The sequence below is a fragment of the Diabrotica undecimpunctata genome, chromosome 1 (genome assembly GCF_040954645.1).
Source record: "Diabrotica undecimpunctata isolate CICGRU chromosome 1, icDiaUnde3, whole genome shotgun sequence".
In the NCBI taxonomy this organism is placed as follows: domain Eukaryota; kingdom Metazoa; phylum Arthropoda; class Insecta; order Coleoptera; family Chrysomelidae; genus Diabrotica; species Diabrotica undecimpunctata.
Genome location: NC_092803.1, coordinates 81,556,122 through 81,572,682, shown reverse-complemented (window position 1 = coordinate 81,572,682; position 16,561 = coordinate 81,556,122). Strand labels below are relative to the sequence as shown.

General features: G+C 29.9%; 1 protein-coding gene across 1 annotated transcript in view; it reads left to right on the top strand.

The window, feature by feature from the left end:
- Positions 1 to 15,640, top strand: part of ChT (choline transporter) — a 59,161-nt gene extending 43,521 nt beyond the window's left edge. The window contains exons 3-8 of the mRNA XM_072544511.1: positions 2,367 to 2,596; positions 2,726 to 3,188; positions 3,249 to 3,570; positions 4,016 to 4,191; positions 4,379 to 4,606; positions 4,684 to 15,640. Of these exons, the coding sequence (XP_072400612.1) occupies positions 2,367 to 2,596; positions 2,726 to 3,188; positions 3,249 to 3,570; positions 4,016 to 4,191; positions 4,379 to 4,606; positions 4,684 to 4,883 (1,619 nt within the window). The 3' untranslated portion in view covers positions 4,884 to 15,640. The remainder of the gene's footprint in view (positions 1 to 2,366; positions 2,597 to 2,725; positions 3,189 to 3,248; positions 3,571 to 4,015; positions 4,192 to 4,378; positions 4,607 to 4,683) is intronic.
- Positions 15,641 to 16,561: the final 921 nt, after the last annotated feature.

The window sequence follows — 16,561 nt, the reverse complement described above, 5'->3', positions numbered from 1 at the left end:
TAAAGCTAAAGAATCCGGTGATACTAGCTGGTGATTTCATTTGATAAAAAGTCTTTTACTCATAGCTTATATTGTAAGTGATGTATCATTAGTTTTAATATTAGACTGGACGACATGCCGTAAATACACTGCGCTCCAAAATTAACGCATAATTTTAAAATTCTTATTTTGAGTTGTAATGAAAAGATTTTTGTTTGTTCTTTTCTGCTTTATGGTTAACTAAGAACGTCTTAAATAAAAAACTTTTCTTTTTTTACAAAAAATGGATTGAAATTAACAATATAACATTATAAATCTAAACATCTGAACAAACAACTGATCTAAACAAACTAACATTATAAATTAATGACAAAATTGAAATTTTTAAAGTAGAAGAAAATACTAGTACCGTGTACTAGTATCGAGTATTGCATCCTCTGGTATTTATTACTGCTTGACAACAATCTCTCATACTCAGAATAATCGTTCTGATTTCTTCTTGATCAATTTGATCCCAAATTTCAACCAACCGCAAAAACAGTTCATCTAATGTGTTTGGTGCATTAGGTAGTTGTCGTAGTCATCTGTCTATGATGTCTCAAACATGTTCTATTTGGTTGAGGTCAGGACTTGTCGCAGGCCAATTCATGGCAGGAATTCCAACCTCCTGACGATACTGCCACACAATTCTTGCCGTGTTTGGCCTGACATTATCTTGCATAAGCCTTAAATTACCTCCAATAAATGGTGCAAATGGCACGACATGCTCTTCTAAAATGTCTGTTATATACCTCTGCGATGTAAGCCGACCGCGATATATTCTAACTAATTCCATACGAGCCTCTAAATTAATCCCACCCCACACCATTACCGAGCTGCCGCCATACTGTACAATCCCTACGATGTTACACTGTGCGTAGCGTTCCCCAGGCCTTCTATACACCGTTTTCTCCTGTCACCAGAAAAAAGATAATACCTGGATTCATCGGTGAACAATATTCTTCCCCAATCGTCATTATTCCAATCAACATCTTCACGAGCAAAATGCAATCTTTGTCTTCTATGGTCTCTGGTCAATAATGGGCCAATTGGTGCCCTTCCAGGGTGTAGGTCGTTTTCGGCAAGACTTTTTCTAATCATATTTTGGCTAATTCTAAAGTTATAACGATTCGAAAATTTATTTTGTAGAGAAGTACTGGTAACAAACCCTTGTCTCAGTGTACGAAGTGTCAAAAACCGGTCTTTATTAGGAGTTGTAACCCTTCTACGGCCTTGACCGGGTCTTCTCGAGTTACTTCCAGTAACAGAAAAACGTGTTAACACTCTTGAAATGGTTGACTGGATGACGTTAAAACGTTCAGCGAGTTGTACTTGAGTGTATCCTTCTTCGCGAAGAGTAACGATTCTAAAACAGTCACTTTCTGACAAATTTCGATTTTCTTGCTGCTGGTGGTTCATTTCAAAGAAAAAACACTTAATAAACTTAAAAAACCCCTTTAAATGTTCAGCACAACGTAATCCAACCCAACTAAAAATGAAGCACAATTAGCATGTTTTTAATTTTTTTGCAAAAAATGGTAAAAACATCAGCGATTTTTACCGTTCTTTCGAAAAATTTTACAAAATATATATATATATATATATATATATATATATATATATATATATATATATATATATATATATATATATATATATATTAGCACAAAAATCTAAACATTAAAATTATTTGATTTACCAGAGTTTTTAAAAGTATGCGTTAGTTTTGGAGCGCAGTGTATTTTAATGCAATTTACTAATTTTTTTGGAAATAAACCACAATTTTACTTTTAAATAAGTTTATTTGACATTTAGACATCCATTCTAAAAATCGTTCTTAAAATACAAAACATTAATAAATGAAAGAAATTGTGTTTTTGTTACTTGGTAAAAAATTCTTCGAGTACTTTAATTTTTGTCTTATATTGACAATTCACATATATATTATAAATTTGAAGACTTTAAAATGATATTGTCAATAATATGAGTTGCGTTCCTGGAAAGAATTTATTGGAAGATAAGTCATTTGATTATATGAAATCCACTTTAACTTGTCCCTTTTGATGCCTTTGATTGACGTCGTTTTGTGTTTTAATCCTTTCATAAAACTTTTATCATTAAGAATAAAATGAAAATCCCTGGTTTTAAAACGGGGTAAGGTAACCATTTTCACAATTAGGAATAATTTTGAAGTGACATTTTATGTCGATTGCTGGGATCTTTTCTTTTTTTTTCGTGTAAAATTTTATGCATTGATGATATATATTTTGCATTCTGTTCTTTTTTTCTCTTCACACTTTAACGTTGAATTAAGAATAAAACAATTTAATATTGTCTATTTTTTTCAGCAACATGGGTGGGTGGTGGATATATCAACGGTACCGCGGAGGCCATTTACACATCAGGCTTAGTATGGTGTCAGGCTCCATTCGGCTACTCCCTCAGCTTAGTGTTCGGTGGTATTTTCTTTGCCAACAAGATGAGACAACAGGGCTACATTACGATGTTAGATCCTTTACAGGACTCGTTTGGAGAGCGAATGGGTGGACTGTTGTTTTTGCCAGCCCTTTGCGGGGAGGTAAGTAAATATATATTATTTCCTAAGTAGACAATGTTATATAAATATTAAATACATACTAAAAGCTGTCTTATTTGTTATTACAGGTGGTCTATCGTTGTATTTTAACTGTTTTTGTTTATATTGCAGGTGTTTTGGGCAGCAGGCATCTTAGCAGCACTAGGGGCAACCCTTAGTGTCATTATTGATATGGACCACCGCACCAGCGTCATGTTTAGCGCATGTGTTGCCGTCTTCTACACACTTTTTGGTGGTTTATACGCTGTAGCATACACCGACGTGATTCAGCTATTCTGCATCTTCATCGGCCTCTGGATGTGTATTCCTTTCGCGTGGAATAATGAACATGTAGCGCCACTGTCATCCATGGAAGTAGACTGGATAGGATACATCAAGACAGAGGAGATTTTCTACTACATCGATTATGGGTTGTTGCTGGTATTTGGAGGTATACCTTGGCAGGTCTATTTCCAGAGAGTATTGAGTAGCAAGTCAGCAGGTAGAGCCCAAGTGTTGTCATATGTAGCTGCCGTTGGATGTGTCTTGATGGCCATACCGCCTGTTTTGATCGGAGCAATAGCAAAAGCTACTGGTAAGTCATAAAAAAATTAGTTGAGTATAAAAATAATACTTCTTATTTGTCTTTTTATAGCTTGGAATGAAACAGGTTACCAAGGTCCCTATCCACTCACTGTTGATGAGACTAGCATGATCCTTCCGATGGTATTGCAGTATTTAACTCCAAGCTTTGTGTCTTTCTTTGGCCTAGGTGCTGTTTCAGCAGCCGTAATGTCATCTGCTGATTCCAGTATTTTATCCGCCAGCTCAATGTTTGCTAGAAATGTCTACAAATTAATCTTTAGACAGAAGGCTTCGGAGATGGAGATCATTTGGGTCATGCGGGTCTCCATATTAATCGTTGGGGTGCTAGCGACCGTAATGGCTTTGACGATCCCATCGATATATGGACTCTGGTAAGTAATAGAGTCCATAAACAAGAACATGCAGAATATTATATTTATATTATGTTTTATAGCAATAAACCACAGTTTTAATTAAAAATACTTTAAATATTGTTTTATATGGGATTAAATCAAAATTGATTGTAATGATAATTACATCTTACATATTTGTTTTGATGTTTCGATTTTGTATACGGAGATGGTTTACAAAATAATTGTATAAATTAAGAAATCATTAGATGTAACCTGTAAAATGCGTTGAAAGCGATGGTTCAATCCCATATAAAACAATATTTAACTTAAACATGCCCAAAAAAATACACAGTAGATATTTTAATTAAAATTGTGGTTTATTTTCATAAATTATAGAAGTTAACAATATATGCTACAATAAAATAGTTCCGAAACCAAACTTATCTTTATGAATACTACAGTAAATTTATTTTTTTTTCTCTAGGTCTATGTGTTCTGATTTAGTCTACGTTATCCTCTTTCCCCAACTTCTTATGGTTGTTCATTTTAAGGAGTACTGTAATACTTATGGCAGTCTAGCAGCCTATATCGTAGCGTTTTTGGTTAGAGTATCTGGGGGCGAGCAGCTTATGTATCTAGATCCTTTGATCTATTATCCAGGTGAGTTTCAACAAGAACTTGATAGTTTTTGTTGAAAAAAATAAAAATTAGAAATTATTAGTTTTAACCATACTAGTTATTATAGAAGATTAGTTTAACAAATATTTTTGGTAGTTTAAATCAAAAAATATCTTTTTCATTTCTTTATTTTCCATCTATTATGTCATAAAAACTACTTTTGTTGTAGGTTGGGATGAAGAAAACCAGCGACAATTGTTTCCTTTCAGGACCTTAGCTATGCTAATGTCATTAATAACATTGATTGGAGTGTCCTGGTGGACAAAATGGGTCTTTGAAACGGGAAGATTGGCTCCTGGATATGACTTCTTCCACTGTGTGGTGAATATTCCCGAAGATATCCAAAGAGTAGGAGAACCAAGCGAAGAAGGGGAACAAATGTCGATGATGGCCTCTGGTAAATATATAAACTAATTTATCTTGTTAAAATTTTTGGACAAAAAATGTTTTCAATTTTTCTTCTCCTTGTTGAAGGTGCCATGGGCAAGCTATACGGTGCGGCCACTATGGTCGGCAAAGACGAACGGAACGGCAGGATCAACCCAGCTTTGGAGACGGACGATGACGACATACCACCCTCGGAGATCAGCAAGATCAGGAGTTCGGTTAGTAGCGGAGGAGGGGCTAGACCCAATGCCACTAACCCTATAGATAATTTCCAAACAACGCTGTGAGATAGCACTTGTACTCCGTAAGAAATTTTCGTTGTATCTAGTCAGTAAAATAGAGATAGATGTATCTATATTGTACAAAAAAAAATCATACTGTGACGTGTCAATTTTTATCGGGAAAGTTTTGGGATCGATAGAGGTGGGTGCTTGGAAAAGTAACTATTCTTAAATAACATTCGTTTAAGTTTATAAAAATTTTGCAAGGGACTACAGTATGTTAAAGGCTATAAACGTACAAAAAAATAACATCTGTAAGATTTTCTTAATAGGTAGGAAATCTGAATCTGTTTGTTTGTAACAAAATTTTTACAAATTGTTATTTTGCACTGTTAAGGTGTTCTCTAATTATCTTTAATTCTATTTAAAACTAAATTCATAAGAGTAATATCATTGTTATTTATCAGGGCAAGTAAAAATATATATATAATATAAATTTACCAAAAAAGCAACGAGTACATTACTTGTAGCAACAAGTACATTGTTTGGAAGTTTTTAATAGTTTTATGTGATTTTGCAGGAGTGTCCACAGTTTTACAAAATAACTAAAAAAATTAGGTTATTTTGATTATGCAAGTGTAATTTGGATTTACAATAACTAGAAATTTCTTTTTGTGTGATTTGTTTACGTCATGTCAATTTTTTTGTAATCGTTATCGATATTGTCATATTGTCATAACTTTTAGTCACACTTTGTCTGGTTAAAAATAATCTTGTTTTTTCCTTACCAGGTCCAGTCTAAATGTCCTATTTAATACTTTTAAACGAATTAAAAAGATTATGGTTAAAAAAAACTTTTAATTTTTATAATATTAGCGATACAAATACACTGCGCACCAACATTAACGCATAATTTTGAAACAAAAATTTTAATTTTTTATTTTCGTTTTATTTTTTAAAGTTGGTTTAAAAAAACTAAAATAAAATATGTTTTATTTTTTTTAACGGGAAATGTATTGAAGTAAGACTAGCAGATAGCTTAAAAAACGACAAAATGGAAAATTTTATAAATAAAAAAAAATTAATTTAAAGCTAGTATTGCCTCATTTGGCGTTTACTGACTTCTTGCAGGCCAAATCGTGACAGGAATTTTAACCTCTTGACGATATCGTTGCACGATTCTTGCAATGTGTGCCTGACATTATTATTCATAAGTATGAAGTTCTCCCCAATAAATGGTGCAAATGGCTGGCCAACTTTAGAGTATCCTTCTTCGCAAAGAGTAACGATTTTAATGCAGCCAGATTCTGACAAATTTTGATATCCTTGCTTCTGGTGGATTGAAAAACTACTTGATTTAGCAGAACGTGTTTAAACCAAAATAAATAGTTCTACCGATAAATCGTTACGATAAACCGGTATATATCGGTATATAGCAAAAGTTTATTGTCTAAAATTTTAATTTTAAAACTATACGTTAATTTTGGGTGGAGTATTTTTAACTGCAACAAAATAAAAATAATCATAGAGATACATAAGAAAATAAAAATATAAATATAGATTCGATTCAATTCTAGTTTCTCACCATTCTCCTATACGTGTTTCAACGTTTACTTTTCTTCAGCGAAGACTCTGTGAGTGGACTGAATTAATCCGACGCCTACCATCCAGATGAAAATTATTAGTAAAATAATGCACCAAGAAATCCTAATAGAGACAAAAATCATACTTAAACATAATATAAAATTAAAATGAAAAAGTGTATATATAAATCAAGATCCAAAATTATTTTTGTACCTATTTAATTGACTCAATGACTCTATTCAATAGAGTCATATCAAATGAAAAATCCAAGTTTTAAAAAATGTAGAATTTGTTCACTTAAAAACAATAAATCTTAAGTCAAAACGTGGAACATACATTATGAAAACATCGACCTTATAAAGTAATAATCCAGGTTACACCGAAGGCTTTCTCTAAAACGGTATTTCCAATTCCAGACTTATATCGTTTTATTATTGTCTTCCTGTGTAATATTCTGGACAATGTAAATATTGTATATATTAATCGGGCAATAAGTTTTATTCAAAGAAGTGCGGTGTTCTCAAATAATATGTCATAATTATATATAAAAAAACAATATGAGTATACGAGAAAAATAAATAGTATATGACACGTAACATACCAAATTTAATAGAACAACAAAAAAAAAACAACAAAAAATAATGTAACGTACACATCATTTTTAACAAAAAGGAAGAACGATAAAAAATACAGAGAATTTAACAGAAATGTTGTAAAAAAAATCTATACAAAAGATTATATGGAAGAAGAACGTCACAATTTGCGGAGCATTGAATTAATATTAGAGAATTGTATTAAACTTAAACCGAAAAAATTTTACCACATGGTTCTATATTGACGTATCATGCAAATGTAAATATCATCTGAGATGATGATGAAAAACTTCTCTTTTATTTTAAACTGTCTTTTTAAAGTACCTAAATGAGAAGAAAAATGAACATTCCTTTAAAAATATTAACAAATAAACTACAAAAAGTACGAGTCACTAATTAATAATATTAATAGAATCATAGATTTTTCTACTTAACCATATCAATTAGTACAAAAGTAGGTTGTTGTAAAATCATAGATGTAACAGCAAAAATGAAAACAAGCAATTGAACTTCGAAGTCCTAGGTTTTCACCCAACGGGACTGGAAGTAGAACCAGAAGCCAGTAGTTTTTGGCAAACTTCGGGTTAGGAATTGTTAACCGGACGTGATATAAAAACCGGAAGTAAATATTTGTTCTCGTCTTGCTAAGACGCGTCGAATAATACATCGCTTGTACTATTTCGGTGACATTAAAACAGAATTTTTGTGTTATAATCTTTCATTCAACATGCCATTTGTCGTTAAATCTGTTATAATACCGGAAGACTTATATTCAAGGTAAAATACAAACAGACAGACATACATAGATAATGCAAGGTTTCCAGCATTTTTTTAATGTTGTAAAATGGGTGAAAACAAAAATGAAACAGAGTTAGACCCGGCACATATAGACGCGCAGAGTCATAAAATGGAGACTAAGTAAACTGAAATTATATAGAGGTAGGCCACAGAAAAGATGGTTAAATCATAGCAGAGATCAGTAGAGAAACTTGGATGAATATGGGTTCAAACAGAAGGAAAATAACAAATAATTGTTTTATTTTCTCCCTTATTTGTCTTATTTTAGCATACACTGTTTACACTGTAGTGTGAACATTATATAATCTCATTTTCTTAATTCTCATTATAATTTTATTAATGTTTATACTTTATATTAAACACTTTATGTAACTATAGAAAAGAAAGGGACATAGTAAGAAAGAAAAAAAGTGGGCGAATTTTGTATATAGGTATTCTTCTTTAATTTAGGTTTATTATATTATATTCATTAAAATATAATAATAACATTATATCACAGACCCTGTAGAGTGAAACTAAACCTAAATAAAAAAAATCAAATAAACAAAAAAAAATGTGAATAAACGAATGTTATTAAGCCATTTTCCTTAAAAAACGCAAAAAAGTATTTGAGAAAGGTTTATTCAACCTTCAAAATATCAATGGTACAACACCTTTTTACATACATCCGTAAAAAATCATTTTGCTTGTATATATACAGCAAAGTAAAATTTGTAATGTTTAATTAAGGGCCTCTTCTTTAAATAGCGTCTAAATACTTCGAATGAAAGAAAAATTAAAATCTATCTCTATTTTGTGCATCTCGTATTAGGTCCCGCCAATTCTCCAAACGTAGAGTAAGGTTAGGTGCTAAAATATAGTTGGATATAAAAACTGCTGGACAGTCAGGCTTGTTTTCTGGGTTGAGATATTTATATATTTGTTAATATAATTATAGATAGCAATGTGTAGACTGAACTGGTCGTATTTTTTTGGTTTGTGCTCTAGATTTTTGACACACATTGAAAACTGTATCTTGGGTTGACGATTTTATTGAAGATCAAGGCAATTTGCAGTGAAACAACTTTGGTTTAGTGTTAAAAAATTTAAGAAATCCTTACCGATGACAAACAATAATGTTTATTAAGGTTTGAAAAACAGAACAAAGCGGAAATCCATGATCTTGATTCATCCAGCGAAATACCGCATCTTCTTCTTCTTCTTTTCTTCTTTTTTTTCTTTACCTTAGCTCAAACAAGTTACCACTTGGCACTTGGTTGTAAAACCTTTGTAACAAATACTGTGCTTTTAATAATCTCCACTAGCATGTAATGCACGTCAAGACAATAGTCACTATTTTCTTACAGAAAGGGTAAATTTACAAAAGATACAGGTTCCGATACTGTTATCTGTCCCCAACTAGCCTAAATTTCTTTTTATCAAATAGACTGCATTGCATCACAGTGTACAGTCTTTTAAGTTGTTGAGTTCCAGATAACCACCGTCGAGATATCTCAAGAATCTGGGTGTGTTGTCTATAAGAGTACGCAACCCATCCTCTAATATTAGTTTCTGTTCCAATGTTGGGGGACTGATAACTTTTCCTTGGTCTACTGTACATGTTTTCTGTAGGTAGTTTTGTTACTTTTTGGATCCTTTGTTTTTCTTAGAGTAGCCCGTTTTTGTTCATGTTGAAATGGTTTATTCTAGAGTCATGAGTATAGATGAAATTGGGGTCTGTACCTACATAAAGCTGTCAATGTAACCATTAGGCCTAGTATAAAAGCAGGTGCGATTTGGTATCTCGTCTAAATTATTTATGAGAGCTTTTCCCCAGTTCCATCTCCACGTCAAGGTAAATAACATGAAGAGATGAATACTAAATACCACAAAAAACATTTATTAGAAAACTTTAAAAAAAAATTTATTTAAAGACTTTTCATAACAACGTTGAGATTCATTAAAATATATTACAAATTATAGCCAAAAATCTAGTCCAAATCACCGACATACGAAACCAGCTCAAATTGTAGATATTTTAGAAAAAGTATATTTGTTAAATAATACAGAAAACATATCACTCCTCTCAGATTAATAAGATTTTTACAATTAAAAACATGGTCAAAGCGTCTGTGATTATTTTCAAGGTACCGCATTACAGGACGATAGAATAAAGTTCTTTAGATTAAGAAACAAATGCAATGTATGTTGTGTTATGATTTACGTTAAATACCCTAACTTGCCATACAAGCACAGTAAGTTATTCGTTTTGTAATATATTACAGGGTAAGTCAGCACTAATGAGCTTTCGTAAACGGTACTAACTCGCATTTTACATAATGTGCAAAAATAATGTAATATAGTCTTGAGTTACAATAGAAGTAGATTTTCGCGTATTTTGGACCAAAATTAGATCATGACTTGCCTTGTACCTTACTCCTTATAAACTGTATCACCTACTGTTGTGTGAAACGCACAAAACATTACATTCCTAAAGCGGTCGTAAAAGTAATAAAGTGTAAAAATCGAAATTTCACAATTGTGGGTTAAACAGTTACGTAGTTAATTGTCTTTATCTGTTATAGACTTGATATATAATCTTATTAGTCTGAACCAAAACTAAACATATCAAATAACATATCATTTATACTTAGTCGGATATTCGAGCCACATCATTAATTGGTCGTTTTATTTTTACAATATATTTGTTAATTTTGTTTTCCAACGAACAATATCGAGCTCGTCCCAGAATGTTGGCACAATTTGTAAAAGTTTTTGGCAATTCAACCAGACCATTTTCATGTTTTTTATAATAAATATTTTTAAATAAATGTTGGTTTTCAAAGATAATGTTTATAGTTCTTTTATTTATATCCCAAAGATGATCTTAACTATCTGTTTGTTTTTTTTTCAAAATAGAACAGTATTGGGAGTATTGTGTAATGGTTCATTATCTGGTGTCAAAAACTCGAAATATTACTTCGTCAAAAGGGATAAAGTAGATAGTAGCACCATCTAAGTAACAATAAAACACATGATAAGAAGTTACATAGCAATATTTTTGTTGACAATTTCTTTATATAAAAAAATTAAGTATTATTAATTTTACTAATATTTTTATTTCTTGTTCAGCTTACTGCAAAAAGACGAATCTTTCTTAAAAATGAGTTGCCAAAAACTATGTTTGAATCGTTTCTTGTTACATTGTTCACTTTCCTGTTTGTAAGCTCTAGGAACTATTCTTGGGTAACAGTATAGCAACAAGCAGTTTTTTACTTTGTATTCAATTGATTATGTTATATACTAAAACTTAATGAAATGCAACAGTTCTGGAAAAACAGCCTACTTATTTTAGGAAAGACAGCAGTCAGTATCCCTACTAATGTCAATGGATGAGAAGAAATGTAGAAACCAACTTCGTGGTCGTAGTAAATCGTAATTTTAATTACCTTTTGTACAAAAAATTCAGTTTCTTCAGAAGTTAAGCTAGATATTTGAAAAATGTAGACAAATAGTTCTTCCTTAGATTCATATAGAAAGCCGTCCATTATTATACATATTTTCAATTAAATATTTTTTTTTTGTAACAAGGTTAGAAGAAGATTTCAAACTCGAGTATCATCGACATTGAGGAACAACAATTCTTTCTAACCAAAGAATATACTGTATTTTCTCCACACACTCAAAGTACGAATAAAACAAAATTAAATCTGAATAATTTATTAAAACACTTACATTAATATAAGTTTAATTAACAGTTTATATTTATTGTGTTTTATCCATTTTTAACATAAAAACTGGTGTATTTGATTGATTTATGGAGATAGAAATCATTAACAGCGGTTTAGAGGGAAGGATCTTTTGAGTAAGGTCAAAGGAACTTTTCTTGACCAAGTTTTTTTTGTATTAAAGAAAACTACCAACTTACGTGCTTTATTAATGGTATAATATTGAACCTGTATTTATCGATTTAGTAGCTGAAGTACGGCGAAAACATAGATAATATAAAATACTTGTCATTTATATTAATTTATTTTTTGTAACTTAAATAAAACTAGAAGCTGTGATGTTGGTTTTTAAGCCTATTATTTCTTTACATTATAAAAATCTTCCATGATTGTAAAGTTTTTATGTTTTTAGTCCTTGTATTATGAAGTACAATAAGTTTTGCCTGTATCAAATTTTTACAGTCGGTAATAGTAACACTGTTAAGACTTGAACACACCTATCATGAAGCCTTTCGATTGTACTCCTCTCCGATATTGCTCCAAAAATCTGGTCAAAGAAGATCTAATTAAAAAAATCGTTGATATAGAACAGTGAAGGTAAACATTGGGTACATGAAAAAAAGACAAGTAGAAGGAGACTTGGTTACACTAATACCTTATCTGGTAGAGAACGGGACTAAATTTTTTCAATCCTTTAGAATGCCGATGTGGACGTTTAATAAGTTTAACCTAAATTAAAAAAAAAATGTCCAGGCAAGACACATACTTGACTCTTATACAGCGGTTGAAGTATTTTTAAAGTAAGATATGATTATTAATCTTTTATAGTACTGCATCAGATAAGATACTTGTTAGTTTAGACTTTATATTTTTAATATTCTGCTTTGATCTCAGCTTAAGAACAAAACAGAGGTTTTTTTGTAGTCATTTTACTGCCTCTAGATAAAATAAGTAAAATTGTATCTTAGAAATTTAAAAAATTTCTTTAACTTAGAACAAACTTATAAAAAACATGTTTATTTTATAAGCTGCTTTCATATAAAATCTTGTTCTATTACATTCGAATAAACTAATTTTATTAAACGTGTAATAAATCGACGGAAAAATTTTAGAACGAAAAAAGGAATTTATCATCATGCTACCGTAATCTCAGTTTTAAGAAAACAACACCAAGCAAAACCTAAACACCAAGCCGCAGCAAAGATACGAATAGTCGACAATGTCGGTGTATGATCTCAGAGACAACGGACACTGGTGGGAATAGGATTCATTATACGACGGTATGCGGCATTCACAAGACACAGTTATTTCCCCTGTCATACAGTCGTATGATCGTAGTCGGATTGGATGGCTGTATGACAGGTTTGTCTAAGCGTTTATGCTTATTTTTGCGAGAAGCCTGCAAAATTACAACAACTACCTATAAAAGCTATATTTTATTAAAATTGCTATTTAAACTCTGTTTTTTTTTTACTTTTGTGGGTAAATATATTTTGTCCGAGGCGTTTTCTAAGAATGGCTTAATATTTTCTTTTGTACAACCTTTGATTTCTTAGCTACTAATTTAATTACTTATTACAAAAGCACTTTATCTGAATGTTAGAAATTTTAAAAATCGATATTTAAAGTAACACGGGTATCAATATAGTTTTACACATAAGATTACTGATATTATCTTGAGGGTTATCTAATCCGCAATATTTATTAACAAAAAGAAGTAAATTAAAATATAAATACCATTAATTCGCCATAAACTAAGTAGAAATTTAAAGGATAAAAAGGGCATGATAGGAGAATAACTAAAAATGTTAACTACAAAGAACCATTAGTGTAAATAAAAAATACAAGCAAATACCTAGAAAATGGAACAACAGTAACATATTAGTGGGAAATTAGCAATTATATAGAAGGAAAAATGTTTAACAATATTCGATGCTCTTGTTAAACTGTAAGTTGCATACCAAAACGCTTAGTCGTATGTTTTTGTTGATGGTCTTATAATAATATTGACTTTGTATCAACGTTTAAACTACATATATGTTTTTAAAGCAAATTTAAATTGATGTTTCCCAAGAATAGTCCATCCTATTGTTCAGTGTTCTTGTTGTAAAAGAAAAAATATCTTGATGTTATATGTGGTGAAACAATAATTAGTATACCTTCCACCCCATCATCGTCTACACTTTCTCACTCCTCAACAAAATTCATAGAGGTAAAAGACTAAATGAACATAGACACATATCTAAAGATACATATCATTTTTCCCCTCACTCAAGACATTCTAACATTTTAACAATTCTCGAGGAATGCATTTTTAGTCAAGTAATTAGCATACTTTTAAGAATGCCATATAAAGATGTTGATAATGTTAATTAATATCTAAATAAATTTTAAAAAAGGCAGATTGGATGACAGGAATATGATTCTGGAACTATAAACCTTAAAGTTTCTTTTGAAAATGTATAATTTTTACAAATATTTTACTAAATATAAAAAAACCAGTCTGTTTATCTCAAATAGTTATTATTTAATAAATAATCGCAAATTTTAATTTAATTTTGATATGAAAATTTGTTGACACCTTGGGCATTGGAAATACCTAAAAATTCGACAAAAGATGGTTTCCTCCAATCTGTTTATCATCAAATTTTTTAAAAATCTTTTAAAAATATTTTGTATAATTTATTTTTTGTTAAAAACGATAAGAAAAATAGTCAAAATCAAAAAATTGTATGTGAGAAAATAATTATGTTCCTATAAATGTAACTATAACAATATAGAATATAATATTAAAATTTTAAAAATTTACAAGAATACGACCAAAGTTAAAACTATAATTGTGTAGTTATTAAAAGTTTCTAATTCTCAACAAAATTGTTTAAGCTTGCGATGAATGATTTCAGTCCTCTGACTTCATAAAAGGGTTTACACAACCCATAAAAGACTGTAAAAAATCAAAAATCTAGCGAAAGTATGAACTTTTTATGACAGCCAATATAGCACATAGTTCTTATAGCTACAGTTGAAGTACTGTCATAAAAAGTGAGACTAGAGCAATGGCGTCCCTATTGATAGCCATTCTTTTATAGTTCTCGTCTTGTATACAGTGCGTTCTAAAAACTGCGGCCCTTATTATGGTTTTTATATCGTTTGGTATACAGGATGCGGGATCCGGTAAAAAAACAAGCGATACGTGTGATATATCTATAGGTATATTGTAAATACTGTTAAAATTCTGTTTTATTTTGTATTCTTACCTGCCTACATACATTTTAGCTATCTCCTACCAGCCTTCGTAGAGAAAATGGTTGTAGGTTGTTAAAGGTAAATTTGGCTGTTAAGGACTGTATTTATTCTACTAAAAGAATTTTGCAATACATTTTTGTGGTTCTAGAATAGCTTGACTGCTACAGAGTTCTAGATTTAATTTGATCTGAGCTTGGAAATTTTTAGAGTGTCAATAAAATGTTTATTATTGATATAGCAACTTTTTACGCACATTATATTTCTCGCATATGAAAATTTGATTTTGGTTTTTTCTATTTATTAGAAATAATATATATATATATATATATATATATATATATATATATATATATGTACATATGTTTTAGACAGCATATAATATAATCTATGATACTAAAATATATTTTATTTTTCACATTCCAATATAAATGATTTATAAATATTTATTTTAATATTTATTTTTATGTATAAAATTGTTATCAATTCGATGAAAAATCACTTACTATGTATATTAAAAAATCGTGTTGACCACTGTTGCTATAATAGTTGACTTAGTACTTGTTATAGATATAGTTTTGATTTATAAATATGCCTATTATATGTATAATCTTTTCATTCAAAACTATCAGTAAATGTCAATTTTTCATGTCAATTGAGTTGTCAATGGCACGCAAAAAAGCTCTTAAATGGTTGTAAAAAAATCATTTTCTAAACTACGAATATTTGCACAATGAAAAGATAATATACATACCTGTTATTTCCTGACCGTGATTGTTAAATAGAAGTTTTCTTTATTTATATTATATTATTATATATATACATATAGATAGATATATATATATATATATATATATATATATATATATATATATATATATATATATATATATATATATATATATATTTGTTATTTCCTGAGCGTGACTGTTAAATAGAAGTTTTTTTTTAATTTTCTTGTTTTTTCGATCTGGTTTTAATAAAACAGTTTATTGTTGTTGAAACGTTTCAGCGAATTGCCTCATCATTGTATAACATGTAAATAGTCGAAGTTCTAATTTTTAATAAAGTGTTCATTGACAATGGCAATTTGCTGAAACGTTTGAACAAAGCACATGTTTTATTACAACTAGACCGAAAAACCAAGGAAATTAAAACAAAAACTTACTATGTTTATCATCTGTTTTATAGTTTTTTGTACTTTCTAAATTGTCGCACTTGTTGTGGTTGTGATCTATATTTTTATCGAAATGATAAGCGTGAAAAGAGGTCTTGTTTTATATTAGAGTATTAAGTCAGCTACTTGTGTAGATTAGTAGAGATTTAAAAAAACCTATATTTCGTATGCTCGGTATACAAAAGAAAAAATATAGACTGTTAAACTTTAGATTAAATTGCTATATAGATCTATTATTCTATGTAAAAAGTGTTAGAATATCTTAAAAATCGTTGTATTATTAAAGGACATGTGTAAAGAATATAATTTGCTGTTTGTTTTTTTTTTTAAGAATCCTATCCTGTGAAGAAAATAGAGTTAAAAAACAATTTTAAAATTATCAAATACTTTCAATATTTTCAAACGATGAAAGTTGTATTATATATAGTATAGAAACGTAGATTCGATCTATCTTCATAATTTTTATTCTCACAAATTTTTAAACGCCAAAATGTAAAGAATTACTTTGCAAATACCCACAATCTTGCGGCTAAACATTTCATAAAATTAAATATTTTTAATATTTTATTCACAACCATGTTATTAAGGCTATGTTATAATAGATATGGTAGATATTTTATTAAAATATCTGCCAACCAATCT